At 36.4% G+C, this 25459-nt stretch overlaps 2 protein-coding genes and 2 long non-coding RNA genes across 8 annotated transcripts; 2 read left to right on the top strand and 2 right to left on the bottom strand.

The window, feature by feature from the left end:
* Positions 1-408: 408 nt before the first annotated feature.
* Positions 409-2924, top strand: LOC103517310 (enhancer of yellow 2 transcription factor). 2 transcript variants are annotated; one of them, XM_008482337.2, is made up of 5 exons: positions 409-458; positions 738-805; positions 1426-1577; positions 1911-2259; positions 2713-2924. In XM_008482337.2, the coding sequence occupies exons 2-4, from the start codon at positions 747-749 to the stop codon at positions 2009-2011; spliced, it is 312 nt and encodes a 103-aa protein (XP_008480559.1). In that variant the 5' UTR covers positions 409-458; positions 738-746; the 3' UTR covers positions 2012-2259; positions 2713-2924. The 2 variants fall into 2 exon arrangements, with proteins under 2 accessions (XP_008480559.1, XP_017302903.1); XM_017447414.2 differs by lacking the exons at positions 409-458; positions 738-805 and adding an exon at positions 1148-1170.
* Positions 2925-3257: 333 nt separating this feature from the next.
* LOC113470755 lies at positions 3258-3927 on the bottom strand. The gene is made up of 2 exons (XR_003393698.1): positions 3630-3927; positions 3258-3291 (listed from the first exon to the last, which is right to left on the bottom strand). It is a non-coding gene; the product is annotated as an uncharacterized LOC113470755 (long non-coding RNA).
* A 176-nt stretch (positions 3928-4103) lies between these two features.
* On the top strand, positions 4104-4667 carry LOC113470754. The gene is made up of 2 exons (XR_003393697.1): positions 4104-4334; positions 4609-4667. It is a non-coding gene; the product is annotated as an uncharacterized LOC113470754 (long non-coding RNA).
* A 1158-nt stretch (positions 4668-5825) lies between these two features.
* Positions 5826-24590, bottom strand: LOC103517311 (ras-related and estrogen-regulated growth inhibitor-like). 4 transcript variants are annotated; one of them, XM_026829449.1, is made up of 5 exons: positions 24075-24590; positions 13281-13353; positions 12048-12104; positions 6607-6683; positions 5826-6071 (listed from the first exon to the last, which is right to left on the bottom strand). In XM_026829449.1, the coding sequence occupies exons 2-5, from the start codon at positions 13345-13347 to the stop codon at positions 5871-5873; spliced, it is 402 nt and encodes a 133-aa protein (XP_026685250.1). In that variant the 5' UTR covers positions 13348-13353; positions 24075-24590; the 3' UTR covers positions 5826-5870. The 4 variants fall into 4 exon arrangements, with proteins under 4 accessions (XP_026685250.1, XP_026685249.1, XP_026685247.1 ...); XM_026829448.1 differs by lacking the exon at positions 12048-12104 and adding an exon at positions 11936-11992; XM_026829446.1 differs by lacking the exon at positions 24075-24590 and adding an exon at positions 21384-21848.
* Between the last annotated feature and the right edge of the window lie 869 nt (positions 24591-25459).

The raw sequence follows: 25459 nt of genomic DNA, 5'->3' as shown, positions 1-25459 counted from the left end.
TGAGGAATCAGGATAAAAACCACCCCAGTAGGATTTGAACCCGCGGCCTGGCGCTTACAAGGCAAACATGCTACTAACTAAGCTAACTAGGCTGGCTTTGTTTCATTTTTATTGTGACATGTTAAAATTTCGTCCGTTTTACCAGTTTTCCTTACGAGGATGTGTGCACCCCTAAACAGCCACCAGTCCATCATGTACTTATGTATGTAAATCTTGTAATGTTGTATGGCTCATTTCTCGTAACTTTCGAGTCACTTTCACCCTGGCCCCCCTCAAACGTATACATGAGTTTCATTCCTTTGATTTATCAATCAATATTTTTCTCCCTAGATTGATGGGTAGGTATATTGTGCTTTATAGCACCCAGCCAGAGGCTGACAGTTTGTTAATATATTTCATGGTTGGTAGTTCCAAGTAAAGAAAGTTCAGCCTACAGTGAAATCCTTCAGGACACTCAGGTAAGTGTTCCAGTTAAAAGTGGGGGTATTGGTATTCCCTATTCCATGAAGGACTTCTTATCTTACTCTCCAATGGTTAATTTCCACTCCAAGTGCTGAGAAAAAGATCTAATTTGTATGTTGAGTGTAGAATGCTTAGAAATTGCCAAACATTTTCACTTCAACCTGAAAATCCAGGAGGAATTTACTAATGGCAGTAAGAACCAAAAATGTATTTAACCTAATGTAGGTATCATATGAACATGTATCTAACTTACCTACTTACATTTTCATTTTCAGTAAATAATCATGGAGAGAGATCCAAACATGATATATGTAGTGGAGAATATGAGTGGAAATGTAGAAGTGTAAGTAATTCCGTTTGAACGTGGCTTTTGATAACCCAGAAATTTCCCCAAAGCCTAGATCTACCCTATGAAGGCAGTTTACTATTCCGTATTCCCTAGTCTACAGTAGCTCTTAGCATTTCCTGGATGATGTGGTTTATAAACCACAATTTTAATGGGAAAATGATATTTAAAAAAAAAAGTAAAAAATTCTTGGTATTTGGTAGAGTTCATTTACTGCGTATTTGTCACAAAAGATCTAACCAGGTCGCAGTGACCAAGGGCGTTTATTAAAGCCGATGGCCCTACCTGTACCAATAGAGTTCATTTCTCAAGTTAATTTCTTCTTATTTTCTGGTGGAGAATATGAGTGGAAATGTAGAAGTGTAAGTAATTGTGTTTGAACATGGCTTTTGATAACCCAGAAATTTCCCCAAAGCCTAGATCTACCCTATGAAGGCAGTTTACTATTCCGTATTCCCTAGTCTACAGTAGCTCATAGCATTTCCTGGATGATGTTTATAAACCACAATTTTAAAGGGAAAATGATATTAAAAAAGTAAAGAATTATTGGTATTTGGTAGAGTTCATTTCTCAAGTTAATTTCTTCTTATTTTCTATTTATAATGGCATGTTTCCAGATTCAATGAGCTACTGAGAAAGCGTCTAGCGGAGAGTGGCTGGTGTGATCAGGTGAAATTGATGTGTATTGAATCCATCAAGACACAACTGAAGAATGGCCAAACACCCAAACTAGAAGACTTGATTGCAGATGTTGCAGTAAAATCTAGAAGTGAGTACCTGTCGGTTAGTTTAACCTACTTCTGTTTCTGTACCATGGTGGTCAACACATTTGACTGGTAGACAGGAGGGCATGGGTTTAATCCCATCTTGGGATGGAATTTTTTGTCAAAACTATTTGATGAAATTTGTGAATCATGAAGAATGGCCAAGAGCAAATTTTTCAAGATGTATGTACAATGTACATACCTAGAACATTATTTGATAAGGCTTTTTAAAGATGTGAATGTGTGTTGGTTTATAGCTCTTATTTTTTAATCATCCTAGTTATTTTAAAAATATTTTCATTTTATTTAATCTTTGTTTATCTGTTTCATTTCAACAGCCATGGTACCTGCTGCAGTCAAGAAAGAACTTCTAATGGAAATGAAGAAGCACCTACTACAGAAGTTTGGCTACTATGACATGAAAATGGGACATGATTGAAAAGACTTTGATTCTGACTGATGTAAAAAATTATAAATAGGTATTTATTGTACATACATTGGAACTTGTAAATACATATCAATATTTTAGAACTTGCCTGTTCAGTGACCTGTGGAACTTATTTTAAAATAACAGGCCCCAAAAATATAAAGAGCACATGTCCTTTGAATATTAAACATGATTCACAAATTTCATCAAAGTGCACATGTGTCTGAAAATAAATTTTGCTGATCAGTTGACCCCATCAGGTTTTCAGGGGCTCCTTAGAGGCCCCATTGAATATTAAACATGATTCACAAATTTCATCAAAGTGCACATGTGTCTGAAAATAAATTTTGCTGATCAGTTGACCCCATCAGGTTTGCAGGGGCTCCATAGAGGCCCCGATGAAGAAGCACCTACTACAGAAGTTTGGCTACTATGACATGAAAATGGGACATGATTGAAAAGACTTTGATTCTGACTGATGTAAAATATTATAAATAGGTATTTATTGTACATACATTGGAACTTGTAAATACATATCAATATTTTAGAACTTGCTGTTCAGTGACCTGTGGAACTTAATTTGAAATAACAGGCCCCAATTGTGTCCAAAATATAAAGAGCACATGTCCTTTAAATATTAAACTTATTCACGAATTTCATCAAAGTGCACATGTGCCCAAAAATAAATTTTGCTGATCAGTTGACCCCATCAGGTTTTCAGGGGCTCCATAGAGGCCCCGTTTTATGTAAATTCTATAGTTCCCTCAACTACCTACTCTGGTATAACAGAAAAATAAAAACACAATCTCTTGCTTTTTCATGTCAAAAATTTGGATTTTTATTTGCAGCCAAAGACAAACAAACACATGACTAGGTATCAAAAACAGTAAAACAGACTTCATAATATAGACCTAAAGTTTCTAGGAGTATCGGTACAAAAATTCTCGGATACATGAAAAACGTTCGCATTCGTCAGATTTGATTTTACGTGCAACGTGCAATGTAAATGCTTTGCACGTTGCATTGCACAAGTCTGGACCCACCATATGCTGTAAGTTACTGTGATATCTCCACTAATAACCAATTTGTTGCATATTGCTTAGCAGTGCAATAGTCCTAAATTAAAATGGACGCGGCACACAAGGGATCAGGAAGAGACCGCCCTAACATCCTAAGTCCATGAATGCAACAAAGGCAATCCATCCACGGAACGTATACATGAGCTTTTGGTCCATTGTTGATATTTTCAGAGATTATATGGTATCAGTCAAGGAGGATATCAATCAGTGATACTGAAATACAAAAATAATAAATAAACACAAGTGTAGAGAAATATAACAAGTTATAATTATTCAACGTGACTATTGCATAGCCAGGTAGAGATGAGGTCTCATGACTTCATGTTGGTCTATTTCTGGACAATACGGGACATTCATAACTTTGTGTTTTCTCAGGGGTGCAAAGTGGATTCTAACATGAAACTGTAGAATTAGGAGTAACAGATACACCCATAACTTTGTGTTTTCTCAGGGGTGCAAAGTGGATTCTAACATGAAACTGTAGAATTAGGAGTAACAGATACACCTGTATATTTTTTTAGATAAATAAAATTAGGAAACTCAATGCTTACCATGGAATTCATGCTATATCCATAAGTAGAAGAGCTTCTGCACTGCAAGTAGAAATTGATTGGAAAGGAAAATACTGACACAGGAAGAAAAAGTTTAGCTTACTAGGGATGTGTGATATCACTGCTACATATCTCAAGTCAAGAGTTGAGGGTAACTACGAGGATGTTCTCAACTGTTCAAGTACTTTTATTTGTTATTTCTGTTCAGAACTCAGGCGAGTCAGGAGGAAAAGAGGTGAGAGGTGTTTCTACCTTTCCTTTTAAAATTTTGCAAATTTAGCAAAAATCAAAAACACCAAGAAAATAGAAATAAAAAATTTGAAAGGGGTGGGAAAAGAGGGTAGAAAAAAGAAGAGCGTATTTTTTAAATGAAAATACGCCTAAAATACTCGAATCTCATTGGTGGAAAATGACGGCAACGGAAAATGTCGGTCGTTCACGGGAGCCGAAAATTTAACCAAAAGGTAAATTGAGTACCTACTTGAGTAACTTGAGAACATTTTGAAAATTCTTTGAAGTGATTTTTTTTTTTTTTTAATTTTCTTGAAAGTCTTTTATTTTAACTGGATCTAGAAGCTCTTGTGTTGTGGGAAAACTGAAGACAATCAAATTCAAGCTCTTCAAAAAAACAATCCATCATTTTTAAATCTCCTCATTCCAAGTAAAGAAAGTTCAGCCTACAGTGAAATCCTTCAGGACACTCAGGTAAGTGTTCCAGTTAAAAGTGGGGGTATTGGTATTCCTTATTCCATGAAGGACTTCTTATCTTACTCTCCATTGGTTAATTTCCACTCCAAGTGCTGAGAAAAAGATATAATTTGTTTGTTGAGTGTAGAATGCTTAGAAATTACCAAACATTTTCACTTCAACCTGAAAATCGAGGAGGAATTACTAATGGCAGTAAGAACCAAAAATGTATTTACCCTAATGTATCATATGAACATGTATCTAACTTACCTACCTACATTTTCATTTTCAGTAAATAATCATGGAGAGAGATCCAAACATGATATATGTAGTGGAGAATATGAGTGGAAATGTAGAAGTGTAAGTAATTGTGTTTGAACATGGCTTTTGATAACCCAGAAATTTCCCCAAAGCCTAGAATGCCTAGATCTACCCTATGAAGGCAGTTTACTATTCCGTATTCCCTAGTCTACAGTAGCTCGTAGCATTTCCTGGATGATGTGGTTTATAAACCACAATTTTAATGTGAAAATGATATTAAAAAAAGTAAAGAATTCGAAATCCTTCAGGACACTCAGGTAAGTGTTCCAGTTAAAAGTGGGGGTATTGGTATTCCTTATTCCATGAAGGACTTCTTATCTTACTGTCCACTGGTTAATTTCCACTCCAAGTGCTGAGAAAAAGATATAATTTGTATGTTGAGTGTAGAATGCTTAGAAATTACCAAACATTTTCACTTCAACTTGAAAATCCAGAAGGAATTACTAATGGCAGTAAGAACCAAAAATGTATTTACCCTAATGTATCTAACTTACCTAATTAATTTTCTGATCTCACCACTTTTATAGGCCGACATTTTTGGATAGGAACTTGGCCCTTTTTTCACATTTGTGTTTTTGTGGGGGATAAGTGAGTTTAGTCCATTAGTAGTGCCCTGACCCTAGATAGAGGGGTATCGAACCCGCGACCTAGCGCTTACATAAGTTAGAGTACGGACATATTCTTCCATACCTTCGACATGGTTTTTTTTTTAGAGTTTTCTACTAGAGGAGGTAGTCGTTAAGTGAGTTTAGTCCATTAGTAGTGCCCTGACCCTAGATAGAAGGACTACTTTTGTCTTACCTGTCTCAAATGTTCCAGATCCAACTTGTTAGCTAGTAGCATCACAGGTACATTATTCACAGCTCGATGCCTCTGTAGATTCTGTAGTGTGGACACGGCGTAATCAAACGATTCCTTGTCTATGAGTGAGTAGACAATAATACAACCATCTGCCCAGCATATCTGATCCGATGGAAATGAGTCTCTCTGTGAAAAATACAGGAAGAAGTAATAACAACTGAGATCTTCTAATCCTATCGAAGGAATTGAGATCCAGCATTTTCAGCAGACACGAAAAATTGGGAATGCAGACTTGGCCTTAATTTTCTGATCTCACCACTTTTATAGTCCGACATTTTTGGATAGGAACTTGGCCCTTTTTTCACATTTGTATTATTGTGGGGGATAAGTGAGTTTAGTCCATTAGTAGTGCCCTGACCCTAGATAGAGGAACTACTTTTGTCTTACCTGTCTCAAATGTTCCAGATCCAACTTGTTAGCCAGCAGCATCACAGGTACATTATTCACAGCTCGATGCCTCTGTAGATTCTGTAGTGTGGACACGGCGTAATCAAACGATTCCTTGTCTATGAGTGAGTAGACAATAATACAACCATCTGCCCAGCATATCTGATCCGATGGAAATGAGTCTCTCTGTGAACACAAACAGGAAGAAGTAATAACAACTGAGTTCTTCTAATCCTATCGTCCCAAAATGGAAAAGAGAACACTATCCTGTCTTCCTTCTCTCTTCGATTTCGGGACGATAAGACCATAGCAGTTACAGTTCCCTCTGTCAAACCTCTTTAAAAAAATCCTATCGTCCCAAAATGGAAAAGAGAACGAGAGCAGGATAGAAGAAAGTCGGCCGTCGCGTTGGAACCGTAACAACGGCCATGGAAGCCAGTCGTTCCTAGAACGAACTTTATTTAGAACAGAATAGAAGGAAGTCGGCCGTCCCGAGAACGAACCTCATTTTTCGAGGACAAAGTTGGCACCGGGTAGGAATCGAACCTGTGACTTACAAGGCAAACGAGCGGCAACAAGCTACCCGCGTCCTCACATTAATTTTACCCAACCCGAGGAAGGCCGGGAAAAGCAAGCGGTTGGCCAGATTTTATAACCCATCCTAATATCTACTAACCAAGGACAAAATTGAAACCAAGGTATAAAGACAAGAGATACTTACGGTCTCTCCCGACACGTCAATGATTTCAACCTCCAGGGGAGAATTGTTGATGGTGACTGTCTGACGATAGAGCAGATCTGAAATCAGAAATCATTCAACATGATAATACCTACTACCACCAGCTGATGATGTGACGGTCAGTCCGTAAACACAGCGTCCTCTTCTACACGTTATGCTGTAAGTTACTGTGATATCTCCACTAATAACCAATTTGTTGCATATTGCATAAATATTAAAGTGGACGGCGTTCATACAATTTCATTGTAAAAAGAGTTTTATCTTCACAATATTGATAAATTGATATTCATTATCCACTATCCAGCTTAAAATTTTGATAGGGACCTCTACTCTCTCTTTACCTAGATATGTAGGTACCTCTAGTCGTTTTTTTCTTAAATTAATTACCTAATCAATAAAAAATTATGGGGGGGGGATCAATACTTTTGATTAAATTTGCAATTTGTATGAATGCCGTGTATTTTCGTGATTATGCAACACGCAACATACTATTCGTGGAGATGTCTGAATTACCATTCCACCAATAAGACCCTTGTAAAATGGGAAAAGAATTTCAATTACCTACTCTTTTAATACTTTATTTATAAAAATAAAACTAAAATATAGACAGGTAAAGAAATAAAATAGGTATAAGAATATAGAAGTGGCTGGTGTGATCAGGTGAAATTGATGTGTATTGAATCCATCAAGACACAACTGAAGAATGGCCAAACACCCAAACTAGAAGACTTGATTGCAGATGTTGCAGTAAAATCTAGAAGTGAGTACCTGTCTGTTAGTTTAACCTACTTCTGTACCATGGTGGTCAACACATTTGACTGGTAGATAGGAGGGCATGGGTTTAATCCCATCTTGGGTTGGAATTTTTTGTCAAAACTATTTGAGAATTTAAAAACAGCCTCCTTTGCCCAAGAGCAAATTTTTCAACTATTATCTCAGCATGGTATCTACACGAGGAAGCTTTCTAGTCTCGTGTTGCGGGTTGCCTTTATTTTGACTCAATCAGGGGCAGTCATAACCTAACCGGGCTCTTGTGCAAACTCGAACAGCCCCTCTCTTTTTAAGAGGTTTGATAGAGGGGACTGTAACTCTTATCTAAGCGAAGAGAGAAGGAAGACAGGATAGGAGACATATCTGTTTGAGATAAAGTCCGCCTCGAACGAGAATCGAACCCTCAACCTAGAACTCACAAGGCAGTCGAACTACCCTCCAAGCTAACTAAGCTGGCGGGAACCTCTTTACAACAATGTTTTACGTCTTTACAACAATATTTTACGTCTTTACAACAATGTTTTACGTCTTTACAACAATGTTTTACGAATAAGAATACTGGATACTCGCGTAGCTATATCATTTTCCTTCTGCTAAGAACTCCTGGTTCGGAGTGCCTACCCTTGAGTGGCCCAAGCCAAGGAACAGGGCCGAACCCAGAAACAGGGCCGAACCCAGAAACAGGGCCGGATCAGCCCCCCATAGTCGATGGCCCTGCTTTTAATTTAGACCTGTGAGATTTGTGAAGGTGGAAATCTTGTACCACGTGGGGCTCATTTGATTTCTAGATGAAGGAAGAGGAAACAAGTAAGATGGGCCAAGATTCAAGATAAAGGTAAGTACTTGAGAATGATAAGGTCAAGATTCAAGATAAAGGTAAGTACTTGAGAATGATAAGGTCAAGATTTTTCGTAAGTATGTAGTTTGTTTTTCCAGATGGTTCCATTGGCAAAATATTTTGATAGGCTCTGGAGCTCGTTAAAAAAGTGTTATTGTTCTTGTTTACTCGGAAGTGAATACTTAGAGGTTAGAGGAATTATTATAGATTATACATATTTTATTTTTGTGAACTTCAAATTCAAATAAAAATAGCAGCGCTTCGAACTCTTGACTTTCGCGGGCCTCCGCTTGCATGATTAATATAGGCATCAGTATAAGCTTCCCAACTACTAAGAATAGTACCTCATAAACTAGTGTGACGTATCATTTTTCAGATATTCAGTCATACACTGTTTTTCATACAAGCATACTCATCTCATAATTCATACACGCAAGCACACAAATTGAAATCATACTATGTGTAACACATAATCATCAAATAACTTCACCCATTGGCAACACAAAATTATCAAATAACTTGAGCATTCGTAATACACATTGTTGGTATTTCATCAATAGCTTTTTGTTTGCAATCATCAAACGAAAAAAAAGAAAAAAAAATCTGGTGTGAACATCACACGACTTTCCTAATCCTATTGTATTATGTCGAAAACCGCCATAAAGCTGTCAAAATACCGCCAACCGTTGCACCGATCTTAACCAAAAGTTTCCTGTTGTATCCTTGTCACATTTGAGGGTTTCGTACCAAATTTCAAGTCTGTAGGTCTTACTGTTCTTGAGATATTTCTGAAAAATTGAATTTAAGCTCTAGGGACCTCAAAACGTGTTTTGGCACAAAAAACTGACCATAAAAAATTTTGTCGTTGAATATATTCCTTTCCATATTAGAGGATGAGGAAAGTAAAAAGCATTCACAACAGTTTTGACCATCCACATGGAATCATTTTATTTTTCACAGCTCGAAATTCCGCTCGTGGCAAAGATATCTCGTGTTTTTTGTTGTTTTAACGACATTTATACGAATATTTACCATGTTCTTTAGATATTATCTATGTATTCTATGTACGATTATATACTGGATGTAACATTTATTTTAGTAGCGTGAATAAATTCAAGTCCAGGCAGTCACGGAATTGTGATTTGTGTGGTTGACCCAGTATATTTTGCAGTGGTATGCGATACATTGCAATATTATATTACTTGTAACGCCCACAATATTTTGCGTCTTTGGAGTGGCACCAGTGAACTGTAACATTTATTTTAGTAGCGTGAATAAATTCAAGTCCAGGCAGTCACGGAGTTGTGATTTGTGTGGTTGACCCAGTATATTTTGCATTAGTATGTAATACTTTACAATACTATGCAGTATATTTTGTAACATTTATTTTAGTAGCGTGAATAAATTCAAGTCCAGGCAGTCACGGAGTTGTGATTTGTGTGGTTGACCCAGTATATTTTGCAGTATTATGTGATACTTTACAATACTATGCAGTATATTCTGCAATGGTATGCGATACATTGCAATATTATATTACTTGTAACGACATCGACACAAGCCCGCAATATTTTGCGTCTTTGGAGTGGCACCAGTGAAATATTGGAAATAATTTCTATATGTTCCAATACGTAGACATGTATTAATATTGGATACCTACAAATGCACAAGTAAAAATTGACCCCACCTACAGTTGTTATTCAGCAATTTTATTATCGTCCATTTTGGCATTCTTGTCCATTTTCCACGAATAAAGACGGAAACAGGAAACAATAAGTTTTCTTCCGATGAGGATGGCGCAAAGATGTTGGCATTTGGCAATCGAGAGTAATAAGATGAATCAATTGAAACCCCCCGTTCTGTAAAGACGAGGGTCCGTCAGCTACTAATGTCAAAGCTTTCCGCGGTCCAAATCACCTTTCACCTCACGGGACATAATTTACCCATCCCTCTGCCCTCCCTATGCCTAATAATTTACCCATCCCTCCCTATATACCTCAAGAGAATTCATCATAACGGGGTGGTGGGGGCGTTACTTTGAATTATTTCTCACCGTAAAAATTAACGACCGTTATGTTTAACGGATCTCGAACGGCGGTTATGAATTTAATGGCACCTTGGCCACCTACTCTTGTGGTAAAAGCATATACATAACTATCGTCCCGAAAGCGAAGAGAGAAGGAAGACAGGATAGGAGAAAGCCAGCCGTTCCGAGAACGAACCTCATCTGTTTAGAATGGCGGGAATGGAATCCGCAATCTAGCGCTTACAAGGCGTTACCCTTTGAGTCACGATTTATCTTTGGAAACCGACGAATCAGCCAGAAATTGGTTTAGTCCAATTTATCAATTTTCAACTTAGATAAGAGCCAAGAGTTTTGGTCAGCCAAGGGTTTTATACCACTGTCAATCGTTGCACTACCATGAGACCATTTCACGAGCACGAAACGTTCATCTTGTTTCACCCAAGTAGTTGCAGTTATTAATACAAAAAATATATTTCTGTAGCTGCCCGGGTGAAATATTCGACTGAAGTGGGAGGTAATTTGGACATCGGATTGCAAATAACAACTTGAGCGATGAACATAAATGAAACGAAGCGAAGACATTGTCAGCTGACGCTCATTTGTATGATATGCAGTCATGATCTATTCACGTGAACGTTTTTATTTTCTCATTTCTCCAATAATTGGTTTGAGAAACTACGTTCTTCTCGCTCTAACTTCTATCAAAATAAGCAAAAAGGCGCCCAAAATTGCCATAACCATTTAGCACAAAATAAAGTCATGCCAATTGTCATTTAGCGTCATAAATAGAATGTCATTTAGGGCGGCTATTAAAATCTAATGATTCATTATAAAATTTGTGAAATGAATCATTATATCATAACAACAATGTTTTACGTCTTTACAACAATGTTTTACGTCTTTACAACAAATGTTTTACGTCTTTACAACAATGTTTTACGTCTTTACACCAATGTTTTACGTCTTTACAACAATGTTTTACGTCTTTACACCAATGTTTTACGAATAAAAATACTGGATACTCGCGTACCTATATTATTTTCCTTCTGCTAAGAACTCCTGGTTCGGAGTGCCTTGAGTGGCCCAAGCCCAGGAACAGGGCCGGATGAGCCCCTCATAGTCAATGGCCCTGCTTTTAATTTTGACCTGTGGGATTTGTGAAGGTGGAAATCTTGTACCACGTGGGGCTCATTTTCTTTCGTCAAAACTTGTGGTGCAAAAGTTAATATTAACGAATTTCTTACGAGACAGATGTCATTCTAAATTTGCCTCAAGTGGAGAAAGTTGAACAAGATTATGGAAAGTTTTCCCCCTTTTTTTTCTATTTTTATTTTTTTCGCAATAAAAGATTGAGAAATTCAAGTGGTTACTCTGGTAAATGAATCTGTAATTTTGTTTCAAAGTACGTCATTTTTAGGTGGGCAGGTAATACTTTTCTTTTACAGGACATGGTCCCTCTGTAACTGACGAGGACTTATCGTCCCGGAAGCGAAGAGAGAAGGAAGACAGGATAGGAGAAAGCCGACAGTTCCAAAATCGAATCTTATGTGTTTAGGGTAAAATCTGTCCCGGGCAGGAATCAAACCCGCGAGCCAGTGGTGACAAGGAAGACGCGCTATTCTCCAAGGCAACTAGCAAGTTAACCTAGCTGCCAACACAGAAAAGTTATTGCTACTCACCTGCATTAGATCTGTATTCTCCTATGAACCTCCGCGTCAGGTATCGAACTGTCAGAGCTGAAACAAGAAGTAGAAATAAATTAGACATTAAGCTCTGCTTATTGCTACTCACCTGCATTAGATCTGTATTCTCCTATGAACCTCCGCGTCAGGTATCGAACTGTCAGAGCTGAAACAAGAAGTAGAGATAAATTAGACACTAAGCTCTGTAATCCACCTATACGTAAACCACCTGTACATAGACACCTAGGTACGTTATTAATTTTGGGCTCTGTAATCCACCTATACGTAAACCACCTGTACATAGACACCTAGGTATGTTATTAATTTTGGGCTTAGAGAAGTCGTACTTTCCTTTTTCTGAAGTTTGTTTCCCCGCTTTGTTGTATGGAAACATTTTCTTGCGACGCCGATTACGTAAACCACCTGTACCTAGACACCTAGGTATGTTATTAATTTTGGGCTTAGATAAGTCGTACTTTCCTTTTTCTGAAGTTTGTTTACCCGCTTTGTTGTATGGATACATTTTCTCGCGACGCCGACGTGTGTTTTACCCTTCATTTGTCGACCTATCCTGTCTTCTTTCTCTCTTCGATTTCGGGACGATAAGACCATAGCAGTTACAGTTCCCTCTTTCAAACCTCTTTAAAAAAAGAAAAAAATATTTTTGGTGACATTTCAACGCGTGACTCTGTTTTGTCGACAAGCTACCCTCCTCACATCAACCTCACTCAGTCTGAGTGGGACCGAGAGTAGGGCCTAAGGGGATGGTTTGATAATATTCTTTTTGGTGACATTTCAACGCGTGACTCTGTAACTTTGACTTGCACTAGTGTGACGTATCATTTTTCAGATATTCAGTCATACACTGTTTTTCATACAAGCATACTCATCTCATAATTCATACACGCAAGCATACAAATTGAAATCATACTATGTGTAACACATAATCATCAAATAACTTCAACCATTGGCAACACAAAATCATCAAATAACTTTAGTATTCGTAATACAATAATACATATTGTTGGTATTTCATCCAATAGCTTTTTGTTTGCAATCATCAAACGAAAAGAAAAAAAAAAAAAATATCGGGTGTGAACATCACACGACTTTCCTAATCCTATTGTATTATGTCGAAAATCGCCAAAAAGCTGTCAAAATACCGCCAACCGTTGCACCATGTGGCTAAGCACGGGTGGGGTTTATTATTTTTAATTCATCTTTTTCCAATTATTTTTAACAAAACTCTTTTCCTTGCTGTTTTTAATATAGGCATCGGTATAGGCTTCGTAACTACTAAGAATAGTACCTCATAACTGCTAAATATAATAACTCAACTTACCACTTTTGCCCACGTTGACTTTCCCGAGAACAGCTATTCTAACTTTGGACAAGTCTTCCGTCTTCATGCTTGTCTGAAACATTAATTGAACACAAAATAGAAAAATTAATCGAATGAACGAACCGAGATCTAAGTTTTAACTATAAAATGTTTTTGGCTGACAAGTTTATCATAAGAAGAAGAAGAAGAAGAAGAAGAAGATGAACAAAAACTGATTTTATAGGGAGCTTATTGTACAGAGCTCTTTAAACTTGTCAACATCAATATCATTATTTATTTCTTCTTCTCTTTTCTCTTCTTCTCTTTTTTCTTCACCTTCTCTTTTTGTTCTTCTTCTCTTCCTCCTTTTATTCTTCTTCATCCTTTCGTAAAAGATAATAAAGAGTTTGTTGACTCAGTTTCTCAGTAAAATCCTCTTGCAAGGAAATAATTCAGGGTATTAAATGGCCCAAATTCTTCTCTCGTTGTTTCTATTTTTCTTTTTTCTTTACAATTTTCTTCCGTCTTCATGCTTGTCTGAAACATTAGTTGAACACAAAATAGAAAAATTAATCGAATGAACGAACCGAGATCCAAGTTTTAACTACAAAATGTTTGTGGCTGACAAGTTTATCATAAGAGAAGAAGAAGAAGAAGAAGAAGAAGAAGAAGAAGAAGAAGAAGAAGAAGAAGAAGATGAACAAAAACTGATTTTATAGGGAGCTTATTGTTCAGAGCTCTTTAAACTTGTCAACATCAATATCATTACATATTTATTTCTTCTTCTCTTTTCTCTTCATCTTCTTGTTCTTCACCTTCTCTTTGTGTTCTTCTTCTCTTCCTCCTTTTATTCTTCTTCATCCTTTCATAAAAGATAATAAAGAGTTTGTTGACTCAGTTTCTCAGTAAAATCCTATTGCAAGGAAATAATTCAGGGTATTAAATGTCCCAAATTCTTCTCTCGTTGTTTCTATTTTTCTTTTTTTTTTTACAATTTTTCGTTAGTTTTTATTAAAAACCACTTCCTCTTCTTCTTTTGGTTGGATATTGTCTCAGACTTGATCATTTTGGGAGGATTTTCGGTAGGAAGCTAGTAGAAAGTTTAGTGGAATAAAGCGGTGAGGAGGGTTGTTTTGTTAATTTTTTTACGCAAGTTGTAAAAGTTCCAAACAAAGAAATAAGCTAGACAGCCATTTTACTTGGACATGGATCCTGAACACAATCCTCCCTCTCACATTCCCATTTTATAAAAATTGTGTTAGTAGGAATTTCTAAATTGTGATGTCAAAAAAAGCACAGAATGTCTGTTCTCCTTTATTATAATATGTATGTACATGTACACTTGTACAGTCATGTATTATCTATTTTTACATTTTTAGGAATTTAGATTTTTTCGTCTGGAATTTTATGAAGTCGGGACTTTTTATTACGAAGTCTGGGAAGTTTTTAATGGAATAGTCCTCCGGTTCCTGTTTTGATATTTTAATTACAGGTGAAATTTTAAATGTGATAAAGACGATTTTGTCTTCTAAATAGGTAGCATTACATTAAAAAGAGAGAATATTGAATATCAATATTGTAGCATTACATACATATAACCAATACACTTATTCGCACATTTTATAAAAGTCCTTCTCTCTTCATTTCTTTATCTCCCTCCTTTTCTCTCTCTCTCTCTCCTTCTTCCTCTCCTTTATTTTTGCACTCTCTAGTTCTCTACCTCCCTCTCGTTCTCCTTTTCTCTCTTCCTCATTTTTCCTCTCTCTCTCTCTCTCTCTCTCTCTCTCTCTCTCTCTCTCTCTCTCTCTCTCTCTCTCTCTCTCTCTCTCTCCAGTATTATCACACGTAAGAGTATAGGTATCATCGAGTTATTTTGAATGTCTAAAAATATACTTGCTCATTAATACTTATATGTAGCTCACATATCTATTTCTGTTCCACTGAGGGAGGAGGAGAAGGAAGAGGAAGAGGAGGTTCCAAATATTTGTAGTGTGATTTATTTTGGTATCTAATAGAGGTACCTATTTTGGTATTTAAATCCTATTTATAATCATACATTCTCATTAGGCTGTGTCTAAAAATATACTTGCTCATTAATACTTATATGTAGCTCACATATCTATTTCTGTTCCACTGAGGGAGGAGGAGAAGGAAGAGGAGGTTCCAAAAATTTGTAGTGTGATTTATTTTGGTATCTAATAGAGGTATTTTGGTATTTAAATCCTATTTATAATCAATCGTACATTCTCATTAGGCTATTTAATTATAATGATATAAATTAAATTAAAATCTACACATAAATTCTCTGGATCACAAAAAACTGACGTTCATCGTGCAAATTACCTACAAATTTCACAAATTAGGAATCTGCATTTTTTTTATATATGGAAAGTAATTGCAAACCCACAAGAAACGGAAGTGATGTAAAAACATATTATGTATTATTATCAATAAGTAGGTATTCTAGGTACATAGGTATCTTTATTTATGTTCTATACCTATTTAGACAGAGTTATCTTTTTGTTGACGGCTTCCACTCTGACGTAAGTCATATTTAATTTGACGTAGGTAACTAAATTGGATAGATAAAAAAGTATCAAATTTTGTTACGTAACATTCTTGGTTTTTTAATTATGTACCTACTCTTGTTTTTGTTTTTCTTTGAGTTTCCTTTTCTTTTCTTCTTTCACTTCTTGAAAGAAATTGACGTTTATTAAAAACTTTTCTTTTGAATACCTACCACTGAAACAAAGTACCATCTGGCGCTATAGCCCATTGTGAGCTTTAGCCTCCTCAGTTTGTCTCCAAGCATGTCCTGTCCTTCACGAGGTTACTCCATCCTCTTGTGTCCATAGTCCTCAAATCTTGGGTCACGTTGTCAATCCATCTTAACTTTTCCCTTTTTCAACCTTCCCCTGTTCTCTGTTTTACATCCCATTTTAAGCATAGGAAATAATAGCCCATTGTGAGCTTTAGCCTCCTCAGTTTGTCTCCAAGCATGTCTGTCCTTCACGAGGTTACTCCATCCTCTTGTGTCCATATAGTCCTCAAATCTTGGGTCACGTTGTCAATCCATGTTAACTTTTCCCTTTTTCAACCTTCCCCTTTCTCTGTTTACATCCCATCTTAAGCATAGGAAATGATAGCCCATTGTGAGCTTTAGCCTCCTCAGTTTGTCTCCAAGCATGTCTGTCCTTCACGAGGTTACTCCATCCTCTTGTGTCCATATATAGTCCTCAAATCTTGGGTCACGTTGTCAATCCATCTTAACTTTTCCCTTTTTCAACCTTCCCCTTTCTCTGTTTTACATCCCATCTTAAGCATAGGAAATGAAGGATTGACTCTTAACAGTCTTACATTAAAAGGTCTTCATTATTTTACTCAGATATTGTAGTTTCTGTATATTTTTAGAATCTTGTTTGTTTCTTCGACTGAATTTCCTTATTGCTTACTTGAACACACAAAAAATATGTAAGGAAATCACATTCCGATTTCTCTATTATTGAAAACCACAGACTTACGTCTGTCAGTGTCTTTTTGAACATCATGACAAAAAATATGTAAGGAAATCACATTCTGATTTCTCTATTATTAAAAACCACAGACTTACGTCTGTCAATGTCTTTTTGAACATCATATATATTTTTAGAATCTTGTTTGTTTCTTCGACTGAATTTCCTTATTGCTTACTTGAACATACAAAAAATATGTAAGGAAATCACATTCTGATTTCTCTATTATTAAAAACCACAGACTTACGTCTGTCAATGTCTTTTTGAACATCATGAAAGATTACATTGTTGTTATTAAAATTTATTTTTGCTGTTTTCATTTCTTGTAAACATGTTAAAGCCATTTCGTCAATGGGCAATATGTCCTATAGGTTTCCCCCATTGTCAAGGTTAAACAAGCACACTTTTAATTAAATTTGAGACATGTTATTCATAAGATTGTCATATTATAACATCTAGTTACTTATACGTATGTTATAACAGTATTATACCTCTGTTATATGGTTATAATGGCATTTTATATCTTGTCCTAATGAATTTCATATTTTGCCACGCGAAATGGAAGTTTATTTTTAGGATTTTGACATTTTTTTATTACACATATTTTTATTCGAAAATGTTATTTTGATACGTTTTCTTCTTGTTTTTTCTTCTGTGAAAGACATTCTTCATATTATTTTTTTTTTGTATGAACATTTTGATGGTATTAATGCGTTAGATTTTTATTTCGATGCGAATGGTCATGTTGTGACTCAATCTTTTCTTCTTCTTGTTTTTCTTCTTTCTACTTCTTTTAGTTATGAACAGTAAAATACCCCCAAAGGCATTCACGGATGTGCGTATAGAAGCATGTTATTTCATCACACAACATAATACAGACTTACACTCAACACAAGTACGTAGAAACCACGAAAGCACGAACAGGCTTCATGTTAACCCCAAGTTAAACTCATGTTAACCACTCCATTTTGGAACAATTCACAAGTTGTACATGCATGTACTCAAACTCAAGAAATTTGTATCATGCAAATGATTGATTCCGTGACTGGCTGTTGTGGGGCCTACTCAGCCTCGTGAGGAAAATGAGTAGCTATGACATGTAAATGCGCATAGCGACCGGTGCCAGCCCAAATGTTGTATGAACAATGTCCGGTTAATTTGAACGAACATTGCTTATTTCCTATCGACCTAATCCTATGTAGGTAAATTCGACCACGAATTTCATATTTTGCCACGCGAAATGGAAGTTTATTTTTAGGATTTTGACATTTTTTTATTACACATATTTTTATTCGAAAATGTTAGTTTGATACGTTTTCTTCTTGTTTTTTCTTCTGTGAAAGACATTCTTCATATTATTATTTTTGTTATGAACATTTTAATGATATTAATGCGTTAGATTTTTATTTCGATGCGAATGGTCATGTTGTGACTCAATCTTTTCTTCTTCTTCTTCTTCTTCTTCTTCTTCTTCTTGTTTTTCTTCTTTCTACTTCTTTTAGTTATGAACAGTAAAATACCCCCCAAGGCATCCATGGATGTGCGTATAGAAGCATGTTATTTCATCATACCTACAACATAATACAGACTTACACTCAACACAAGTACGTAGAAACCACGAAAGCACGAACAGGATTCATGTTAACCCCAAGTTAACCTCATGTTAACCACTCCATTTTGGAACAATTCACAAGTTGTACATGCATGTACTCAAAAAATACCGGCCGAATAATCGCGTAGAAGTCGTGATATTACATAAAATATCGACAAAAATACCTTGGACCATATTGCAACACAATTTATGATAGAGTGAGGCAAGGTGTAGATAGAAGCAGAAAATAAATTCCTACATTCCGAAAATAAATTCATACATTCGGAAAATAAATTCATACATCCGAAAATAAATTCCTACATTTCGATAAGTATCCACTCAGAAAAGGCACAAAAATGGGGCAGAAAAAAGATGCCTAGATTGGATCAAAAAACCTTCATAATTATGTGATTTGCCAAATTTCATAAAAAATGTAAAACTTTTAACAAGAGTTGTAATGAATGAAACAAACGGGAGATCAACACATTGATAGATATGCAAACTATGTAAATAAATAAAATATAAATCGTCGAATAAATGTAAAAACTTCGAACATGTACATTGTACAACCTGCTCCATTCATTCTCATTTTGGTACAAAACTGATTTCTAGATTTTCTAGTGGAGATGCCGCTTGTACCTAATGTGTTTGGAAAAATACATATGGGAGATCGGTTGGTTGGTGGTTCGAGTCCAAGTCAACTCGGAAAATTTATCGAGAAGTATTCGAGGAACGACATTTGTGACAAGCATTTATCCTACTTATCATCACAGTTAAATTTCCTTTCATTAAAAAATGTTACATAGGCATAAAGCTGTGTTCACACCTAGTCGATCGACATAGAAAAAAAAAATGTAAGAAAAATATCTTGGCAGATGGATGGTGTGAAATAATTTGCCAGAAAATCAGACCTTTCGGTTCTTGGCGACGCTAGGCTTGGCGATGAGAAGTGAATGTACATAGGAGGGCATATTTTTTGTGAATTGGGAAGATTTTTTAATGGCCTGAATGTCTGAAAGGCATTCTTTTGGTCGAATTTAACCCGTTAGGTAAGAAGGTACAAATATACCTACCAAGATCGACAGTTCCTATAGAAGAAACATTGTCAAATTTCGTTCTTTCGTCAACTTTTTTCGTTCAATATTTGAATGTTTGATTCACTTGACAGCTAGATTACCTTTTGACCGATATCAGCTACCTGGTAATTATTATCATTATAATTATTTTATTGTTGTCCCTCTTGATCGTAACAAAGATTTATTTCGTCTCGCGGAATGTTTAATAGTTTGAATGTGAGAAACACGCGTCCACATAAAACTGTAGAGAGTAGAGTGAACTGCAGAGCGCAAAGAGATAAAACAACGACAAGTAAACCAGGAAAAAAATTGAATAGATTTATGAAATTTTTAAATTACCTACCCACGAGTTTTAAAATCCATTTTTTTTTTTTTTTTTTTCTTAGCGGAGTGCAAGAACCAAACGGTGAATGTACTGGGGTCGAGAAAATGGTGCTCTAACTTTTAGGAGTCTGTCCCACCGTAAAGGAGCAGAATGAAATCCCGAGGGAGCTCTCACGTGCGTTCAGTCTCTAAAGAAGGGCCTTGGGAGGGGAGGAGGTGTAGCGACTTTTTTTTTACTTTTTCGCAGTGAGTTCTACAATTCACTCAATCGACCACTAAGGTAAAATTTTACCAGAAAACCAGACCTGCTTGAACAAAGGTCTCGGCTCATAGATTCTGACCTGCATACTCAACTCTATGACCTGAATAATATTTCGCCACTTTAACCCTTCTGGTAACTATGTCCACAATGAACTTAGGAATAGGGTTAGCGGGACAGGTAAATCGTTTTTGCTACTCGTTTTTCGATTGCAAATATTTCAACGGGTTTGCTGTCTGGTGTTCTCGTGTTGATCCAGCACCTAATTTGGAAGTACATAATTATGTATTGCGTCCTCGCCTATCTGATGAGGGACACACTACGGGATGAGTATGGTACGACGCAGAACACACGAGTCTGATATAGCAGTTGTTTCATTACTAAGAAATAAAAACGACGGTGAAACATCTATCCTCGTTGAAACAGCTGTTCTTTTCACTCATCCTCTGACTCAACTCTTCATTGACTCAGATTCAATCCTGAGTTTTCTAGAAATTCCAGAAATTTCAATCGAAGCACGAATAGGTAGCATCGCTGTACAAATGCCTACTCAATACTCATGCTACAAAGACGCTTCTTGTCACAGGTAATAGTGGTGAAAGATTTATAGGTGTCTGTCTTTATTAATAGACCTAGCTGAGAAGTACCTAGGTAGTCGAGAATAGATAGATAAATAGGTATACATAGGTATGTAGGTACCTACAATAGGGAGGTATTGATAAAAATATTTCGCATTTCTCTGAGTCAGAAATCCGGAACCAGAAAATTGGCAACGTGACATTTCGCCAAACGTAGGATGAAAGATAATAATAAATTATAGGTACCTACCTAGTACCTACCTTTTATCATCGCCTAAGGAGCAATATCACCTAACATCCATATAAATTTTGAGGAGCCAAAGTCCGATTTTTACATCCTTCTCTTAACATATTGGTTTGATGATGGGAATCTGAGTATTATCGAAAGTTTACCAGATTTTCTATTGTTGAAAGTCGAATCTCAACTGTCCAACTTGATCAACTGTCTGATTGATTTTGAAATGAGCCTTTTCATATATTAAATGTGAGTAACCTCAGAGGTGTAGAAGTTAGTGCGGTGGACTTTGGATCTGGAGATCGGTTGGTTGGTGGTTCGAGTCCAAGTCAACTCGGAAAATTTATCGAGAAGTATTCGAGGAACGACATTTGTGACAAGCATTCATCCTACTTATCATCACAGTTAAAATTCCTTTCATTAAAAAATGTTACATAGGCATAAAGCTGTGTTCACACCTAGTCCATCGACGGTTGATTGACTAGGTGTGGATTCAGCTTGAAACACAAACATTATCTAACACAGAAAATCTCAGAAATCCAGACTTACCAAAGTTTTACGAATCCAGTTCTTCAGGAAAAAGGAAAAGTGTTTGTCCTCTTGGTTGAGAATTTTGATGAGTTGATTGAGACACCGGGTTGAAACAAACAAACCTCTGCGGGGTTTCTTTCTTCAAATAATCACGAAACCTGATGCAACAGATTCATAGCTGAGTGAAACATTGACCATAATGCAGGTGTTTCGAACTGGTTGGGAGAAACACTTAGGAGTTAACTGTTTTTATTTTATTATTTGAATAATTAAAACTGGAAGACAATGTTCAATTTTCACAGAAATTGTTCAATTCTTCAATGAGTGCAGCAACAGAAAATTCAATGTTCACAAAAAATTGCCAAAAAAATTCAGACAGCAAAATACTCAAAAATCTTCTTTTGCGAAAAAAACAACGCGTGAAATTTTTGTAAATGAAAAAAATCGTCAAAAATTTTTCTTAAACAACAAAACTATCACGCTCTTAAGATCAGAAAAAGAAAAATTCCGTTGGTCCTCATTTTTTCTGCTCTATGACTTTGAAACATGACCCAAGTAAGCGCAACTGATCTATTATTTTATTGTTGTTCCTCTTGATCGTAACAAAGATTTATTTCGTCTCGTGGAATGTTTAATAGTTTGAATGTGAGAAACACGCGTCCACATTAAACTGTAGAGAGTATAGAGTGAAGTGCAGAGCGCAAAGAGATAAAACAACGACAAGTAAACCAGGAAAAAAAAAAAAAACCCACGAGTTTTAAAATCTATTTTTTTCGCACTTAAATTTCTTTTGTGGTCGAGAAACATGATGTTCTATTGTTTTAGGTGTTTTTCCGGTTACCTCGAACTTGAGTTTTGAAATCCCGAGGGAGCTCTCACGTGCTATTCAGTGTCTAAAGAAGGGCCTTGGGAGGGGAGGAGGTGTAGCGACTTTTTTTTTACTTTTCGCAGTGAGTTCTACAATTCACTCAATCGACCACTAAGGTAAAATTACCAGAAAACCAGACCTGCTTGAACAAAGGTCTCGGCTCATAGATTCTGACCTGCATACTCAACTCTATGACCTGAATAATATTTCGCCACTTTAACCCTTCTGGTAACTATGTCCACAATGAACTTAGGAATAGGGTTAGCGGGACAGGTAAATCGTTTTTGATAGATTCTGACCTGCATACTCAACTCTATGACCTGAATAATATTTCGCCACTTTAACCCTTCTGGTAACTATGTCCACAATGAACTTGGGAATAGGGTTAGCGGGACAGGTAAATCGTTTTTCTACTCGTTTTTCGATTGCAAATATTTCAACGGGTTTGCTGTCTGGTGTTCTCGTGTTGATCCAGCACCTAATTTGGAAGTACATAATTATGTATTGCGTCCTCGCCTATCTGATGAGGGACATACTACGGGATGAGTATGGTACGACGCAGAACACACGAGTCTGATATAGCAGTTGTTTCATTACTAACATAATTATGTATTGCGTCCTCGCCTATCTGATGAGGGACACACTACGGGATGAGTATGGTACGACGCAGAACACACGAGTCTGATATTGCAGTTGTTTCATTACTACGAAATAAAAACGACGGTGAAACATCTATCCTCGTTGAAACAGCTGTTCTTTTCACTCATCCTCTGACTCAACTCTTCATTGACTCAGATTCAATCCTAAGTTTTCTAGAAATTCCAGAAATTTCAATCGAAGCACAAATAGGTAGCATCGCTGTACAAATGCCTACTCAATACTCATGCTACAAAGACGCTTCTTGTCACAGGTAAAATAGTGGTGAAAGATTTATAGGTGCCTGTCTTTATTAATAGACCTAGCTGAGAAGTACCTATACCTATCGAAGCACGAATAGGTAGCATCGCTGTACAAATGCCTACTCAATACTCATGCTACAAAGACGCTTCTTGTCACAGGTAATAGTGGTGAAAGATTTATAGGTGCCTGTCTTTATTAATAGACCTAGCTGAGAAGTACCTAGGTAGTCGAGAATAGATAGATAAATAGGTATACATAGGTATGTACCTACAATAGGGAGGTATTGATAAAAATATTTCGCATTTCTCTGAGTCAGAAATCCGGAACCAGAAAATTGGCAACGTGACATTTCGCCAAACGTAGGATGAAAGAAAATAATAAATTATAGGTACCTAGTACCTACCTTTTATCATCGCCTAAGGAACAATATCACCTAACATCCATGTAAATTTTGAGGAGCCAAAGTCCGATTTTTACATCCTTCTCTTAACATATTGGTTTGATGATGGGAATCTGAGTATTATCGAAAGTTTACCAGATTTTCTATTGTTGAAAGTCGAATCTCAACTGTCCAACTTGCTCAACTGTCTGATTGATTTTGAAATGAGCCTTTTCATATATTTAATGTGAGTAACCTCAGAGGTGTAGAAGTTAGTGCGGTGGACTTTTGATCTGGAGATCGGTTGGTTGGTGGTTCGAGTCCAAGTCAACTCGGAAAATTTATCAAGACGTATTCGAGGAACGACATTTGTGACAAGCATTCATCCTACTTATCATCACAGTTAAAATTCTTTTCATTAAAAAAAGTTACATAGGCATAAAGCTGTGTTCACACCTAGTCGATCGACGGTTGATTGACTAGGTGTGGACAGTGGATTCAGCTTGAAACACAAACATTAACACAGAAAATATCAGAAATTAACACAGAAATCCAGACTTACCAAAGTTTTACGAATCCAGTTCTTCAGGAAAAAGGAGAAGTGTTTGTCCTCTTGGTTGAGAATTTTGATGAGTTGATTGAGACACCGGGTTGAAACGAATAAACCACTGCGGGGTTTCTTTCTTCAAATAATCACGAAACCTGATGCAACAGATTTATAGCTGGGTGAAACATTGACCATAATGCAGGTGTTTCGAACTGGTTGGAAGAAACACTTAGGAGTAAACTGTTTTTATTTTATTATTTGAATAATTAAAACTGGAAGACAATGTTGAATTTTCACAGAAATTGTTCAATTCTTCAATGAGTTCAGCAACAGAAAATTCAATGCTCACAAAAAATTGCCAAAAAAATTCAGACAGCAAAATACTCAAAAATATTCTTTTGCGAAAAAAACAACGCGTGAAATTTTTGTAAATGAAAAAAATCGTCGAAAATTTTTCTTAAACAACAAAACTATCACGCTCTTAAGATACTTGTCGCTTGGAATCAAGATTTCAACTGACGAAAATTTTTCACCGTGGAATTCTTTTCAGTTTGGAGATGCCAGATGCATTTTTTCGACTTCGCCGGACGTGGTCTGAGTTTGCGTTGGAGCAGATGGAATGTGTAATGTCGCCAGGGTGGTGCAGGCAGAGTTCTGATATACAGGGAGGATCTGAAGTAGTGAATGACTTGTGGTGAAGCATGAAGATCAGAACTTCTTTAACTAGTAGTTCAGTAAACTCTAGAACTCACCAAGAAAAAAAAAAGACCCTTGTAGAGCCACCAAAGGCCTGATCCGGTCCAAAATCTGAGCAAATTTCATCAAAATCGGACAACACACAACTGCACTAACCGTTCGAAACAGAGAACTTCTTGTTTTAATGATCTAACGCTAACGGAAAAAAAAAAAACAAAAACAAAAAAAAAAAATGGTGAACATTTTCTTCCTTTTACATTTGATTAAAATCGGACAAATCGTTCAAGATTTACGATGAAAGAAAACTGCAGGCAAACACAAGAGAAAATCGTCGAGTTTGAACTCGTTCCCTTATCAATTCACCCTGTAGGGTGGGTCACATTTCTAAATTCATCAGACAAATAATCATGTTCCTTCTGAACAAATTGCCTTCATCATTTCTCTCACTGCCCCGCGCTAGTTAAAATATTAATCACACAACATTATGGTTAAAATACATATTATATGTAGGTATGGTTAAAATACATATTATATGTACATAGGTATGGTTAAAACACATATTATCGGTGGTTTTTCCTTTTACATTTGATTAAAATCGGACAAATCGTTCAAGATTTACGATGAAAGAAAACTGCAGGCAAACACAAGAGAAAATCGTTGAGTTTAAACGGGGGGGGGGGGGAGCGAAGACCCTATCGGGGTAT

The sequence above is a fragment of the Diaphorina citri genome, unplaced genomic scaffold, assembly GCF_000475195.1.
Source record: "Diaphorina citri unplaced genomic scaffold, Diaci psyllid genome assembly version 1.1 scaffold1807, whole genome shotgun sequence".
NCBI classification, from domain to species: Eukaryota; Metazoa; Arthropoda; class Insecta; order Hemiptera; family Psyllidae; genus Diaphorina; species Diaphorina citri.
This window is presented reverse-complemented; position numbering and strand designations above follow the sequence as displayed.